This window comes from Triturus cristatus, chromosome 2_1 (genome assembly GCF_964204655.1).
Source record: "Triturus cristatus chromosome 2_1, aTriCri1.1, whole genome shotgun sequence".
NCBI lineage: Eukaryota > Metazoa > Chordata > Amphibia > Caudata > Salamandridae > Triturus > Triturus cristatus.
In genome coordinates, this window is record NC_140581.1 from 586,841,626 (window position 1) to 586,858,762 (window position 17,137).

The window sequence follows — 17,137 nt, forward strand, 5'->3', positions numbered from 1 at the left end:
CTTCCTGCCTGGTCCCACCAGCTCATGGGACAGACTCCCATCTGATCCCTGTGCTGCAGAGCAGTGCGGGTATTGGTCTGAGCGGGCTAGAACAACGCCCTGCTCAGGTCATGGAGTCTGTGGGATGCCTCCTTCTCAGCTACTCAATGCAGCTGGGCTGGAGATGACCTAAGTGTGCATGTGTGTTTTAATAGGCCTGAGAGGGCGGCCAAACACACATGAGCACTTAGGGAGTGGAGTGCACGGAGCACTCCTCCTCCTCCCTCCCGTGCCTAAGCCCCTCCTTACAGCGCTGGCTAACAGCCGGCAAATGCAAAATAAAACAATGCAAGAACATCATTTTATTTTACATTTGCTGGCTCTGTGCCAGGCAGTGGGGCGACACCATTGCGGAGGAGCCGCCACTGATACTGACAAAGCCAATGGGTCAGGCTTGCATTTCGTGTTCTGATAAAACAAACAAAAAAATGACTGCTGCAATGAAAGAAACCTAAAAGAAATAACAATTACTCTCTGAATCCAAAGCACCTATGAGAATTTAATGTGGGATAATTCAGAGTATATTTAAGACGTAAAATACTCCCTCATGCATTACAGTGCAAGCATGTCACATGAGGTGGAATGATGTATCAAACACTCCGTAGCATGCTATGAAAAGGAAACACCCCTCTTGGTATAGCCCAAACCTGCTCTGTGTATATTTAGAGAATTAGTAACAGCAGGGCTTGCAGATATTTTGGCTGCGAAGCCAAACTTATTAACCACTATTGAATTATTTTAATAGTCCCTTTGCTACAGTGCAAGGATGGTTCAGCACTGTGGAAGGAAGATCTACATAAAACAGAAAGGTGTTACTAAGTTTGATTGGTAGTGAGCTATTATTAAGACACTCAGAAATTAATTATTTCTAAAAGAGGGAATCGTAGGAAAAAGAAAACACAGTGGACAGGCATATTATTTCCACTTAGCTTTCTAAAATGTCAGTGGTGTCTCCTGGAATGGGACATGAGCGCGCTCATCCCGCACTCCACCTTCCTTGCATAATATACGTCATTTACCAGACACCAGCTAGAGCAGTTCTGTATACCATATGGCCTTCTGAGAGGTGAGAACTGATGCCTAAATGAACGCGCGCACACTTCGAATACGCCTGCTGCTAGGAGACATTCGGGACACGCAGACAGCGATCCTATACCAACATGCCATCATTTACCTACACTTCCCATCAAGACATAGCACATCTTTTCAACAAGGCACGGGCAAACGTCGTGGCAATAATAAACGACTACTTCGTTCCCAATCCACTCAAAAATGGAAAGATGTGCTACCTAGCATTTTCCTCCTCAAACAAATGCTTTTCAAATGTTTTTTTTCTAGTTGTCACTCACGTTCCTTACATTGCGCTATAACAGAAGCACACAAAAAAAATGTAAGAAAAAAAATCAAACGTAAAAAACAATTAAATGACAAAAATCGGGGGTTCTGTTTGCATGGTTTGCCTAGGATGCCAGTTGATGATAGCTAGTCTAGGGCCAGCCCTAACTGCAGGTGACACTCACAATGTGAAGACTTTGTTCCACTCCGGGTTGAGATTCTTGTACACTGTGTGCGTGAGGAGCCGGTCGTTATTCAACTCCACCACACAGAAGGGGTCACTTTTACCTAGAAAGAGAGAAGGAAAGGTGTTAAACAAGCCAGCTCGGCAGCTTCTCATGCTCCAACACCACACCCAAACGTTGCTTGAAATGTTTAGGCACGAGCCCGCATGTCACAGTGAATGTTAGCATGACTACCTTACTTCAGGTCATTTCGGACACCGGCTCCAGTCCTGAACTTTTCACCTAGAAATCATTGTTTTCAGGTTGTGCTAATTTATTACATTCAGGAGAATCAAAGGAAAATCGTAGTACCCAGAATGCATTTGTTTATTTCGCAAAAGTCAAGAAGAGGAGCACAGTAATGAGATGAAAGAAAGTGGTCACCCTAGTGAGTGCACACATGCACAGTTTTACAGCAGAGAATCACGTGCTTCATTAGAAATAACCTAGACATACAGGAAGGATAATTGTCAGGATGAGTAGAACCCATATTCGGTATTTGAAACTGTGGAGACTCAAGTGGTGGGTGGAGTGACGTTTTCAAGACCTCTGCGACATGCCCCTTTCCCACTCACGCCCAATGGATTTTCATGTTAGTGACAGAGAGAGAGATAGGACTTTGACAACACAAGGATGGGAGACCAAGGAGGTTCTACAATATCTGACTGATAGAGGAGTGGCAGAAGGCAGATTTTCGTTAGGAGGCGTTACCACAGCTGATTGGCCACCATTCCATAAATCAGCATTAACCTCCTTTATTCAGGCGTTTGTGATTGACCATGACATGCTTGAAGTGCGACAGGCAAAAAATTGGTGCCTGTGGCAGTCAGGAACATTCCGATGGTATGGAATGCAAGTGAAAAATATTTCAGTTCTGCAGGCCAGTAAAATTCTGAATTGGGTGGATTTTGTCAAACCATAGCTAGCTGCTCTGCATCTGCCTTATTTGAAGCCCTTATTCTAATGACACATGCCTTCATCCTGCCTGATCCTTTGAGGTTGTGGGTAGGGTTTAGTTGAATATATAGGGGACTTTGAAATACAACAGAATCTCTGGGTACTCCATTACACTGCACGCGAACTGACGTGAAACAAAAGCTATTCACAGCTTTGCTACAGATGCCGTTCCCAATACTGACCATAAACTGGCAATATTAACTCACGAAGAATGTTAGCCTCTTAGTAGAAACAACAAAAACCTGATGATATATTGCTACAACATGTACTTTACCTAATTTAGATGTTCCAGTGTGACAGCTGATGCAAGGAATTTTTAAATGGAATGCTATTGTGAAGTATTTCCTAGATTTATGCCAACAGGACAGCATACTTCTAGTCAGAACTTTTCTCATTTCTTGTGTGTAAGCCAAATTTAGGCAATGAAAGAAAACCAAGAACAAAATTGTCAAAACTCATAAGTCTATAATTTAGTTGTTGGGTCACCTGTGTTCCGGTTCAAGAAGGACCTGGCCTAGCAGTTCGGGCTGGGCTGTTCCCACTGGAGCAGGGTCAAGACTGATTAGCATATGGCTGTGTACAAACCGAGGTTTCATGGTTTGCAAAATAACAATGGACTGGGATGCGGCCCGAGTAGTTGCCAGTGGCTAAGATTAATTCAGTCATTCCACCCATCACTTTTTTGAATACTTCAGCAGCTAACAATTCTCAGCCCACCCTTCATGTCAGTGAAGAGTAGTAAGCAATTTACCCTAGAGCAATCATGGGAGGTAGATTGTGTATTGAGAGCAAGTGTGACTGCATAAAATAGGAGATGTGTAATTGATGGATTCTGATAGATAAGTTAATTAAGAACTAATTTGATCCCAATTGCATAAATAAGGATGAAGTTGGTGGTTTGTCTGTTATTGAATGTAGTCGCACGTATTTTGTACCATCCGAAACTAACCAAATTTGAATTTGACATTTATAAATGTAGAAACTGTCAATATTTCAGCATATAAAGCCTACCCAAGACATCGTTCGCCCAATTTTATGTTCTGCTAGCCCGTTTCTGAACTGTCAATTTGTTTTTACAACTGAAGATTTGAAGTTAAGACTCAAGAGGTGAACTGCTGCAACTCAACAATTTCTTTCTGTACTGGGGATATATGTCTGAAGGTTCAAATTTTTGTATGAACCTAATGTCAATTTAGATGTGCAAAGAAATCGTTTTCAGGTGTAACTTCCAAGATTATGATCCACAGAATCCCACTATGTAGAGATCTAAATCCACCAATGGATCTTCTGACTGAAAGTATGATTTATTTTTCTTATTTGCCACATTGGGGTTATGGATCAGAAAGGGGTGTGCTGGGTACCAGTGCACAGCCATTCAAAGCATGGAAAGACGTGTAAGTTTGGTGTGTGGGTTAAGTGTGAGTGGGCACAGAAAGGGAAATCTCTCAATTTCATGGAACGACAGAGAGGAACCGTCATTAATCCTAGCCTTCTGATTACCACACAAATCCCAAATAAGTACATAAGTACATTAAAATGACCCTTTCATTGAAATGTATTATACGTGCAGACCGGAGGTAGATAATCAGCGTTGTAATCACAAAAAGGTGTTTAATATTGTATAAGAATTTTCATTGGGTAAAAAACACGAGCAGCACAAGCAGAGAGCAGCCTGTGCTACATTTCCAAATGTGGTGCTGTCCCATCTTCTTCTGTTGCAATCTGTCTGACAACCACCTGTCAAAATGTGTGATATGCTGCTTATGTGGCCATAATTGGGAAAAAAAGGTATTTTGACGCAAGTGGAAGTGCAACCCGCCACAACAATGTGCTTCTTTTTTAGCTCATACCTACCAGCCAGCACAAGCTAGTTGGTGGCAAAAGACCTAATGTCAGCTTAAAGCCTGTCCACTGCTCACCATTGGTTAGCTTTATTGTTGCTCTCATTGATTGCTTCTTATGCGATGGCTTGCCTAGACCATCTTGTGTTTGTCTCTCCCCTTGAGCACAGCCTTTTCACTTCTGTCCTTCCACGGCTCACTTTGAGGGAGCTAGGTATTTCTTTAGTACTCCATGAGAGGGCATGTATTTTCAGCTTTCTCCCCCGTGTGCTTCTTTGCCTTCTGCTTCATGTTACTCTCTCTTGCCAATGTGCTTCTGTCCTCTCTGAGCTCTGTGTTGGTCTCTCTCACCAATATGCTTCTCTCCTCCCCGTGCTCTGTGTTGCTCTCTCTCTGTGCTTCTCCATTTGCCCTGTGTTGTTCCGACCCTAGTAGGTATCTACTCACCCTCCTTGTTGCTCCCTCCCCTGTATGCTTCTCCCCCGTAGCCCCCTACACCTGCTACAAGTGCCAGCTTCATCGATGCCCTTCTTCGTGTTCCAATATTTTTTGTTTTTTAATTTTAGTTGTTTTTTTGGAGGACCAGGCAGAACATTTTATAAATAAAGGTGCTTATGTGCTACTTCATTTTCATACTTTTTTATTTACCATCTTGGATTGGATTAACAAAAGAAATGGTACCCATGTCATGCGCATGCGTCATGATGCATGTGCACACTTCATCACACCTCCTTTTTTTCCATTTGTTCATGCTGTACACCATCGGCATTGCTGTACACCATCGGCATTTTTGCCAGTGATGTACAGCATGAATAAAACTCATTGGGGGAGCCAACAGGTCTCAAAGGTGAGATTTATTGGCTTTGCCTATGCTTGGTCTATTCCTGCCGGGGAGAGTGGTAAAAGAGCGAGGGTGGTGTGGGCACAAAACAGGCGGTCTCTCAATTTATTCTCCATCATCCCAATAGGCAGTGCTTCTCTGTGGATGCAGGGATGATGGCATCAATACAAGCTGCTTCATACCATCACTAGTACACCCCCAGCACAGTGCTTGTTTACCGCCACTTTCTTTCAAACCAACCTGCACTCAGAACTACAGGCAGAGTAGTGAGACCCACCCACATTCAGGTTTATAAACATATTCACAACCAAAGATTTCTCAACTATGACAACAGATTAACAGCTTGCTTATTATGTGTATAACACAACATAGGAACGTTGCAATAGAGCCCGACAGTCTTAAACGGAAAAGCAGTAAAGTACCCCATGCCTATGGTATGTTATATGGACAGCAAAACGGGCTGCTTTATTACGTTGTTGAGCATTAACTTGTCCACTTTCCTCAAAATTTAGACTCCTGCATCTGCCCTCAAATTAATAAAAAAGAGATACGAATTAGGGACGCGGCGGAGACAAGTCTGGAGCTATTCTTGGTGGCAACCCATATACAGCTGTGTGATCCCATTGTAACTTTAGGCACTGAAAAGAGAATTTTAGGGCCACTGAAGTAATCACAAGTTAAAATTTGCGAGAAGAAAGTAAGTGCTTGGCTGGCAAGATTAAATGTTGTAAGAAATGTGTGTATTTGATAATTGTGTATGTTATATTGTGAATTGTAAGACCTCTATCACTGTAATTTTGTAGCTTTTATATAACAGCATGACTTGAAAATATGTATGATGCCAATAGCTCCTCTGTCGGAGTCAGCATCACTTGTGCAGTTTATGTGATGTGATCCACAGCAAAACAAGTTGAACACATGGTAAGATGCACCGCCATTATTGTTTCATTGTGTCTTGGTTCCAGCGGCGGCTCCTCAAATATGGTGGAAGAGCATCCTCCCCCCCTGCTGGCCAGCTGAGGAAAGGCCCATAAAGTGATAATAAAACAGTAGGATTATAATTTTAGTTTTCCTCTGGGCGGAGCCGAGTTTTTGGTGGTGGGGCCATGCCATGAAAGGCATGGAAGGGGAGTGGTGAGCAGCACTGCTGTCAGTGCGCATGACGGTTTAGCAGGTCGTCTAATGACGTCCAAACTCTCATGCGCATTGACATCTCCTCAACCCGAGGTGCATTGCTGGGAGGAGAGAACAGCAAGCGTAGGCTCCCAGTCCCCTTTGGAGCGGAAAACAAGCACGCTTAGGCCAATCCCAGTGCGTGAGGGAGGAAGCATTGGGATTGGACGTGGGGAGTCTGGAAGCCTCAGCACGTACCCAGCAGGAAGGAGAAGGTTCCCAGTCTCCTTTGGAGCAGAAAACAAGCCCGCTAAGGTCAATCCCAGTGCTTCTCTCATGCTAGTACAAACATGAGAGAAAAAAGCCCTGGGATTGGACGTGGGGAGTCTGGGAGTCTCAGCATGTACACAGCAGGAAGGAGAAGAGCGGCAGAGCAGTGAGGAGCAGGCAAGTTATTTTCTTATTTTGTTTATTTTGTCGTCCGTCTGTCCCCCCCTGCCACCTCATACCCCTCCCCTGCCCCGCCACTCTGCCCCGAGACCAGCCGCTAGAGATTTTTTTATTGACGCAGTGCTCAGTCCATGGAGCTGTTTCTGTATTGCGACCCAGTGTAACCAGGTTGATTTTTCATTGCTTCATGCGCCAAACGCTATATTAGTTTTCTTGAAATTGAGGCAGTGTTGCTCTATTACAGCAACCTCGCGGGGCAGACATCAGGAGAGACAGCAGTGCAGCAGACGGTTATTATCTCATTCATAGTGTACATGACAATGAAATCAATATTTAGCTGCAAATTATATGGTCTGACATCTTCTAAGATGCATTATAGATCCGCAGTACCTGCACAATAATGAAGTTATTATCAATCTTCCAAACAAACAATCATGTTAAATGTGGGCATCCCTGCTACATGCCCCTTGGACTAAAATTTAACAAAAGCTATAAAACTATAACAAATAAGACTCTTCCTTTGGCCCAGGGCTGGGGATGCGCATTAGTTACCTCTAATACAATCACTTATTTGACAAACTACAGGATGGGTGGTAGGACAGGGATCTTTGGGCCCTCGTCACAAAAAAAAAAATGGTAACAGTAGTGTCGGAGATTTTTTGCACTGCAGCTTGAACGTACTTTTAACAGTTTTTTTGGGGGGGGTGGGGGGGGGCGGGATTTACAAACATCTCCAGGAGGGTGCTAGAAAGCTGCAGCATACAGAGGCTTCAAGGCTTCCATGCACAATGCATTACAAATCTGCACTGGGGGAAAGGGAGCACTAATATGCAATTACACATTATTTTTTTCTTTCTTCTTGGTTTCTCCCAGGGGATAACATGTGTCCCCGGGGAGAAACTCCTTTCTTTGGACCCCAGTGATATTTGTGATGTTCCCTTCTGCTTCCTGCCCTGGAAAAGATTTTACTTTAGCTTTTGACCAATCCCAGCTTGGGAAGGTTTGGAGATGACTTTGTGAATGCTCATGAACTCATAAGGCTTACAACTCCTTGTAAAGACCACCATCCACCTCATGCATAGGATTTACCCCTGCTTAATTGTACACTGCTGCCGGATACAATTAGGTGGGAGAAACAGATGAATATCTGCTGGATATCCTTTTAAGAATACTTAGCAGGTATAAATCCATCAATTTGTAGTCACAAATCAATGTTTATGCCGAAAGAACCTTGTGATTGAGGCCTACATGCTTTTAAAAATGTTATTTACATTAAATGTTGTGGTGTAGAGATGCTAAAATTTAATTACCATAACATTTACTGAAACATTACTGCAAGAGGAAAGGAGAGAAACAGAGAGAATGGGCAGGTGAAAGAGAGAGACTGCATGAGTTGATTAAGAAAGTGGGGATGGTTTGAGCATTTTTGCCAGGATTGCTTTTGGTTCCCCAGTCTGGCCCTGCATGTCTGACACTTGCACTGTAGAACAAGCATTAAACATGCAATAGGTCTCGCCTTTAATTAAGTTAAAGCCATTTGCTTTGCTATACAATACCATTAGCAAAGCAAATGGCTTTAACTCAATAAAAGGCGAGACCTATTGCATTTTCAATGCTTGTTGGTCTTTGCAGTGATATGGCCTGCTTGCTTTAGGTGATTTAGTGAGCTGTGGGATGTGATCTGTGAGCTTAGTAAGCCTTGTGCAGGCGGTTGGGTGCAGGGTTGGGCACTAAATCTTGAAAAGACCTGATTTCTGTAGTGAAAGCGCTGGGTCAGAGATAGCGCACTGAGCGCTGTATGTAGGCTCAAAGTTCCTGTCGTTGGAAATGGTAGGGGCAGCAATAGCCGTAACAGCGCTCATATTGGCTTGTGTAGGCAAGAGCTATGATCGTAACGCACAACGGGCAGAAAGCAGCCTTGTCCAGGCCCCACTGCACGTTCGGCAACAGAGGGCAATGAAGGCAGAGCAGGGAGTGATTTTAGCAGCAGCCTGTGTGCGCAAAGGAAGAGCGCGGTATGCAGTGCAGTGAACTACCCCGGGTCTCTGTTAGGTTTACCCTACGTTAATTAGAGTAAAGGGCTTTTTATCGGTTGAGGGCTCTTTATTGGGTGTTGCATGGCTATGTGAGGATCAGCCAGGCATTACGCCAGTATAATCAAACCGCAGATTTATTTTTGGTTCTACAGTCCACATCACAGGTCAAATCATCAATTGGTACATTTACCAAAGATATCTCCTCTGATCCACAGATCTTCCAGCACGACCCGGCAAGGACGTCTTTAAGGTTTTCGGATTATTCATCAGCTAGCAGAGTCAGCCGGCACAGGGCTCTGTGGGAGGTGCCATTTTGTTTTGTTGGGTGAATCGCTTCCTATCCGTGCAATATAGCTTAAGTAAAAGAGTAGTCTACTGAAAATATATCAGTGTACTGCGTCTCCTAGTTGTAGTCGAGGTTAATGAATTAAAGGGCCTTAAGTTTTCAGTACTGTAACACAACATTCGCCAAGTTTCAGAGAAGCACCCCATAATTGTACACTACTACTTTAAATTGTGCACCTTATTCCCACGCATGAATGCACACATTTGAAATCGTAAACAGCGCCGCAGGTTCATGCAAGTACTCCTTATTGTACCGCTCTCTGGTATAGCATGCCTCAACTGGTCTAGATGTTCCCGGACACCTCTCTACTTGAGAAACTGGACAGAGCTACAGGTTCTAGGTTAATTCATTGAAAACAAGCGTTAAACCACAAGTGCGGCCCCGCGGCCGCGAAAGTTAATTGTGAGAGAGGGGGGAGCAGGAGGTGAGCCCGCGAGTGGTGCGTGTGTGAGCGTGCACTGTGCTCTTTTTCGAAGCACATACTCGTGCTTGTGGCGCACCCCTGCACGCTCTCGCAAGGTGCATGTCACCACACGCACGAGTATGTGCTTCGAAAATGAGCTGAACGACAGCTAAAGATCTCCTATTCAGCGCATGCACGCTGTTTAGGCAAGACCTAAAAAGGGCAGAATAAAAGGACACCAAGGTTCCTCTAAGAAGCAGACAAAGGATAATGGTTTGAGAGTGAGCCACAGGTAGCCATGTGTTAAATGTAAAACACACACACTTCACAGACTGCACCACCAGAATAAATAGCCATAGGTCATCGCCTACTTCCAGGCCCTGTGCCAGCCGCAATGCCACAGTGGCACATTTTCCCAAATTCCTGGTTCCACGGTTCTTCATGTGCATAGTCGTTTCCATCCGTACTTACACTGTGATTTTCGTTTACTTAAATATATTTTAGAATTTACAAATAAATTGTTGACAGTATCTGTGCTTTACCCACAATCTCATTGGGGATACTACATTCAGTACACTTATATTGCATCTATACATTTTTGCCATCACCATAAACGTGTTTTGTTATTGCCAACCAATCGATTGCTGAAATCGTTCAATAATTCATAGATCCAGGAAACCCAAACTGGATCAAGGACAAAACCATATGCATTCTTGCAATGGAGTTGATTCTTTTTTTTTTTTTATTTCAAAAGAATTTATTATTTTAAGGGAGTAAGAACAAGCATAGTATACAATCACGGATGATACAAATGATATCAGCTGAAAGACATCCAACCTGGAAAGCTGAAAATTGACACTAGAATTTCATTACAAACTTCATTAATCTGGAAATATCCGAGGAATGCATTAAATAAGGAAGAGACACTAGATAGTCAGGAGATGTGCTTATCAAAAAGTATCATCATCCTATATTAACTTGGGTACAAAGGGAAAGAAAGGAAAGAAAGCAAAGACAGAAAAAAAAAAAAGATATAAGAAAAGAGGAAGAAGGACAAGACAGAATGAAAGAAGAGAAGAGGATTTCCAAAGGATTCACCCAGCAACAACGACAGCATTAACCAGGTACATCAAACGGGTATTGAGCCACCAATCCCTCTGAGGCCCTTTGCACATACGTATCTAGAGTCCGCCACACCTCATTAGATATAGACGGGGAGAGGTGAGCATGATCAACTGACGTATGAGCACTACGCAAAAAGGAAACCCATGCCCACCAAGTATGATAAGAGACTGAGGAAAAAGATTTCCACTCCATGAGAATTACTTTGACCGCAATAGTTAGTAAAAGATCCAGTAGTTGTAATTCCATGGCATCTAAGGGCAACGGTACTGAGGCCGCCAACGGACCTAGAAGAATTAGTGGAAAAGAGAGTTGAAACTCAATATCAAAGATAAGCATGAGGTGTTTGTGAACTAAGCCCCAAAAGGGTTGGAGAAGAGAACAATTAAAGAACATATGTTGGAAGTCACCTGGTGCAAGACCACAACTCCAACAGAGATTATCGTCCTTGAGACTTAACGCGTGTAAACGAGTGGGAGTCCAGTGAAGAAGATTAATAGAAAAAAGCTTAGATTGCATTAATGAGGGGGCGATTTTATTACGAAGCGAGAGCCTACCAATATCTTGCCAAGTGTCCGAAGAAATATGATCAGTGACTTCATGCTCGAAATGACGTAGCCATTTTTGCTGCGTAACAGTTTGAGTAGGAAGTGTCGAGGACGACAAAAATTTATAAATCCTAGATGCTACATGACCAGACTTAATCCATAGGTGAAAAAGCATAATCATGGGGGAAGAGGGCTGAAGCTGTATTCTAGCAAGTGCTACCTTTATCTTAAGAAAAGTATAAAAATCTAAATTAGATAGAGAAAATTGCTGGGCCAGGGTAGAGAACGGAAGAGGATCATTATTGGAATCATACAAGTGCTTAACAAGCGAGATACCTTTCCCCGCCCAGTAAAACATCAAGTCTGGATCAATGTTAATTTTAATTTTGGAGTTGCGCCAAATGGATGACCATCTAGTTTTATGCAGCGGAATCGCCACTCTCATGTCAACTTTGCGAATCGCAGCAACCGTATCCAAAATAATAGATCTAGAAAATGGAATGAAAAGGGTATGCGTGGTTAAAAAAGAGGCAGTTGGAAGCGGAGAGGCCAATTCCTGTTCTATTAGCAACCAAGCTGGAACCTGCATAAATGGAGAGGAAAACCAGAGCGCACCCTGGGAGGCTAAAAAAGCAGATTGGTAATTTCCCCAATCAGGGAGATTACATCCCCCCGACTCATAGGGTTTCCTCAAAAATTTATAGGCAATTCTAGCCCTTTTATTATTCCATAAGAATTTGGAGGTAATTAAATCAAGATCATGAAAGAAGGCGTCAGAAAGCTTTACTGGAATCATAGAAGAGACAAAATTAATAATAGGTGTTATCATCATTTTAAGAGTTTGGAACCGACCCCACCAGGAGATATGCTTCGGAGACCAATTATCTAAAAGATGTCGCACTTTAAGAATAGTTTGAGATTCATTATAAGTAACCGTGGCATAAAGGGTGGAACAAAAATAAATACCCAGATATTTTAGTTGCTTAGATTGCCACTTAAAGCCCGCCGAACCCATATGAGAGGAGAAGCAGTAAGCATTTAAGGGGAACATTTCTGTCTTATCTCTCTTCAGTGTATACCCTGAAACCTTTGAGAAAATGGAAATGATCTCAGAAATAGCCGGGATAGCACGTGCAATATCATCAGAAAAGATGAGAACGTCATCAGCATAGGCAGCTACTTTTAGCTGATGGGAACCAAAAGAAAAACCCATAATGTCTGGATGTACATCAATCAGTCTAAGAAGAGGATCAATGGACAACAAAAATAAAAGAGGAGACAAAGGACACCCTTGTCTCGTACCCTGGCAAAGATTAAAAAAGGACGAGGTGGCCCCATTCACTCTTATGTTAGCCCTAGGTCGGGAATAAAGAGACATAACCATACTGATAAAAGAATCACCAAGGTTGTGTGCACATAAAACAGCTCGTAAAAAAGGCCAGGAAACCTTATCAAAGGCCTTTTCAGCATCAAGGGCCAAGGCCGCCGCCGGAAGATTGGATCGCTTAGCGGCACCTAGAATATGACAGAAAGTACGGATATTATCACGTGCAAGACGACCCTTTACAAAACCTGTTTGGGAAGGATGAACCAATTGAGGGATAAAGGATTCTAATCGTTTAGCTAAGATTTTAGCAAAAATCTTAGCTTCCATATTAAGCAGGGAAATAGGACGAAAATTCTTGGGGTCTGAATGATCTTTTCCTTCTTTGGGGATTACTACAATAGTAGCATCGGCAGCCGAGCCAGATACAGAGCCATCCTTGATAAAAGCATCAAAGACCGATTGAAGTTTCGGAACAATCACATTTACGAAGGTCTTATAAAACAAAATAGGGTATCCATCTGGACCCGGAGCCTTACCGGAACGAGTGGCTTTAATCGCGGAAATAATTTCATCAGAGGTAATCGGGGCATTTAATGAATTATTAGCATCCTCCGGTATAGTTTTCAACGGCACTGTCTTCAAAAACTCCTGGCACTGTTCAAAAGACGCCTGAGTAGAGGGGGTATATAATTTATTATAAAAATCGCGAAAGACCTCCAGAATCTCTTCAGTCTGAAATTTCCTCTTACCAAGATGGTCAGTAATAGAGGAGATTTGGGAAGACTTATTAGCAGACTCCTGGAACTTTAATGTAGCTGCAAGAGTCTTGCCCGCACGATTTTTTAACAGTAGCCGCTTAGATTTCTGAGCCTGAAAACCAATATGCGCCCTCTTAGTGACAATAGTATTATATACATATTTTAAATTCTTAATAGATTGTAAGCACGATTTATCCTTAGAATGTCGAAAAAGAGATTCCTGACGCTTAATATCCTCTGCTAAGTCCGTGAGTTCTTTTTTGATGGCAGCGTTTCTCCTGGACATACACTTAATGACCTGACCTCGAAACGTGCATTTAAAAGAGTCCCAGAGAACAACAGGGGAGCTTACTGAGCCAACATTCTCAAGGAAAAACGTCTCAATATCATTGGAAAACTCTTGAACCTGGGAAACATCATGTAAAATTTCCGTGTTTAGCCTCCAAGATCGAGACCTTGCCCTAGGAGCAAGAGACCTAAGTGTGAAAGTTACCGCGGCATGATCTGAGACTAAAATGGGGTGAATAATCGGAGATGCGGAAGCTTGAACAAGAGAGGAGTGAACCAGGAGATAATCAATACGTGAGAAGGACGAGTGAGGGGAAGAAAAAAAGGAGAAGTCACTGCCAGTGGGATTGTGAAGACGCCAAACATCCTGAAGATGGGTCAGAGAACACATATTAATCATTTGTTTATGTGCTTGAGGGGGACGAAAATTAAAGGCAGAATTCCTATCCAGAATAGGATCCATTGGTAAGTTAAAATCACCACCTACAACAAGATTGCCAGAATGAGGCGTGTCATTTAGCTTTTTGGTGATCGTTTTCCAAAAAGACGGATCATCCTTGTTAGGGGCATAGATATTCATGACAAAGAGAACAGCATTACCATCGGACAGCTTAGATAGTAGCCAGCGTCCCTCTGTATCCTGTTCAGAGGAAACGATAGACAAACCCGAATGTTTAGAGACTAAAGTAATTACCCCATTTCTTTTACCACACGCATCTGAGCAAGCAACATCAGCAACCCACTCCTTCTTCAGAAATAACGCTTCCCTAACAGAGACCTTTGTCTCCTGAAAGAGTACGAGATCCGAAGAAAGAGATTTACAATAGTCTAGAATCTTTGACCTTTTAACTGGGTGACTTAGCCCTTTGACATTAAGGGAGAGTACATTCAAACCAGCCATAGACCTATTAACAGGAGAAAAAGATATTGCATAATTGATATATGAACTACAACATCTAAGAGACCTCGCCTCCAGACACTAGACCCCCACACGCAACCGGGAGAATCCCCGGAGGAAATCCAAAGAGAAAAGGAAAAAAGAGATAAAAAAAAGAGCAAGAAGAAAGACAGAGAAAGAGGGAGAAGGGTCAACAAGGAAGGTCTGAAAAAGACCGAATTCATACAAGGGGGGGACATGGAAAAAGAGCAAAGAGCCCAACATGAGGAATAGAAACCATCAGCATGAATAGCCCCAAAACAGAACATAACAGATTATACGTCATTTTAAAAGAAGAACAATCTAAGGGATATGAACAAGAATCAATAACCGTTCTAGAAACAGTACAACATATAAGTCTATACAGGCGACAAGTTAACCAAATTGATAGGAAGGTAATACCGAAGCAGAATCATAAAAAAGTGTAACTGATGCAAAAGAGATCTAAAAGCTGTCGTCACTATTATATCGAGCCAAACCAAAGCAGACAGATTAAGAGTAAGAGAAGAATAAAGAGAAAAAAATATAAATACCAAAGGATATTATATAATACATTGTGAAGAAAGTAAATGAAATAAAGAGGAGAGCGGCATATAGTAATAGATCAATATATAAACCATGAAGTCTTATGACCGATACATAAGGTAACTGAAACAATACAACAAAAAAGAAAAATGTAAAGTCTATAGATAATCTAATAGATAACTGTCCAAAAATACATATCATTCGTTGCACTCGAATTAACTGAGAGAAGTGAAAATATCTTAAATATATGAACATGGAAGTAAAGAAACATAAACCTATCAATTACAATACAGCTATAGAATTCCGACCTAGTCGAAAAAGACACTTAATAATACGAAACACAGCAAGCAATGCTATAACAGTGACATAGAACTAAACACTAACTCTACCTATAGCAATTAATAAGCCACAAATATTCATCAATGAGTCAAATATGTAATCAATCTATACACCAATATATTATAAACACTATCATACTCCACAGACATGAGACAGCCAAAGACGATGAAAGTCATACACATACCACAATAAAAGAAAGTAAGAAGTCATACACTGGGATAAGAAACGAACCAGGACCTAAAATGCGGAAAGACAATTTGGGAAGGAGAAGGCTAAAAAGGATGGCAAACGTGGAAGAGTGACGTCAAAACAACACTAAACAATACCACGAAATCTTGGAAGGTTCATACAATAGAGCTATCAACAATACAAAACCGATACACCATACCGACAAAGAGGGAACACCACCAGACGACAAAAGCACAACAAAAAACAATGGACACGAAGACCACCGTGCAGAACTAAAAGAGACTAATCTCAATAGAACTGCCAAAAAAGAAAATTCATTGCAGTATAAATAACCGCATCAGGTGCCAGAAGAACCAGGATCAAGCGAGGGCTCCATTTGAAGTTCCATCTGTAGCTCCATCTGATTGTCCAAAAACGAGACCAAGTCAGCAGGTTCATCAAAGATTCTAGAGCGACCTTTAAAAGTAATGCGGAATTTTGAGGGGCCAGCAAAAGAAAAGGGGATATTCATCTCAGAGAGACGCTTCCGAAGATTGAGAAAACCCTTCCGCCGTATGACCGTGTCTCTGGCAAAATCTTGAGAGATTGAAATGCGATGACCATTCCACGAAACAACTCTAACCTTCCGCATATGAGCCAGAATTTGTTCTGTATGCTGATGGCGCAGTGGCTTAAAAATTATCGCCCTAGGTTGCGTAGCAGACTTAGAACGAAAAGTGGGAACACGATGTGCACGTTCCAGCTCAAAATCTCTTTGGAAGGAAATTTGCAGTGTGGAAGGAATCCATTGATAGAGGAAATCAATCATAGAAGGCGCATCTTTCTCAACCTCCTCAGGAAGACCAAAAATGCGCAGGTTAGACCTGCGGTTACGATCTTCTTGCTCAGTGAGGTCTTTTCGCAACGCTACCATTGATCGCTCAAGTTGTGAAATAAATCTGGACTGCTTTTGCATGGAATCCTCTGCGCCGCTAATACGTGCTTCCGTGTCTGAAACACGAAGCGACAGGGCCTTGAATTCATTCCTGATAGCTAACACTTCCACTTGCAATAAATCTGTGTTGGTCTTGGTAGACTGCGCAATTTCATAGACCTCATTAAGGCGCGTCAGGATAGTCTCAAGAGTGGGACTGGGGTCCTTTTGTGGAGATTCAGGTGTAGGAGATAACTGTTTGGCCCTTTTAAGCGACGCTTTAGATTCCTTTGCGTCTTTAGTATTTGAAGACGGGCCCATATTTGCAGCCATAGAGCACACCACCTCAGTAGGAGAACAGTACACCACTCCAGACAAATACCGAGACGAAAATGCCCGGTGAGGTAGGAAACCTCAATACCACATAAGGGAGCGAGCAAAAATGGATAGCGCGCCCTTAGCAGGAGAACAGAAAAATAATAAAGGCAGATTCCAGGGACAGAGAGGGGGGCCACCTCACTAAAATATCACTCCTAGCCGGAATCAAAAAAGGCTCCTTTCAACAGTCAGAAATATCCCAATGGCAGGTTAACAATAATCTAGGAG

General features: G+C 42.4%; 1 protein-coding gene across 10 annotated transcripts in view; it reads right to left on the reverse strand.

Moving 5' to 3' along the window:
- Positions 1-17,137, reverse strand: part of MCTP1 (multiple C2 and transmembrane domain containing 1) — a 2,372,456-nt gene that overhangs the window by 605,397 nt on the left and 1,749,922 nt on the right. For all 10 annotated transcript variants that reach the window (XM_085632490.1, XM_085632489.1, XM_085632491.1 and 7 more), the window contains one exon: positions 1,560-1,662. In XM_085632490.1, the coding sequence (XP_085488616.1) occupies positions 1,560-1,662 (103 nt within the window). The remainder of the gene's footprint in view (positions 1-1,559; positions 1,663-17,137) is intronic.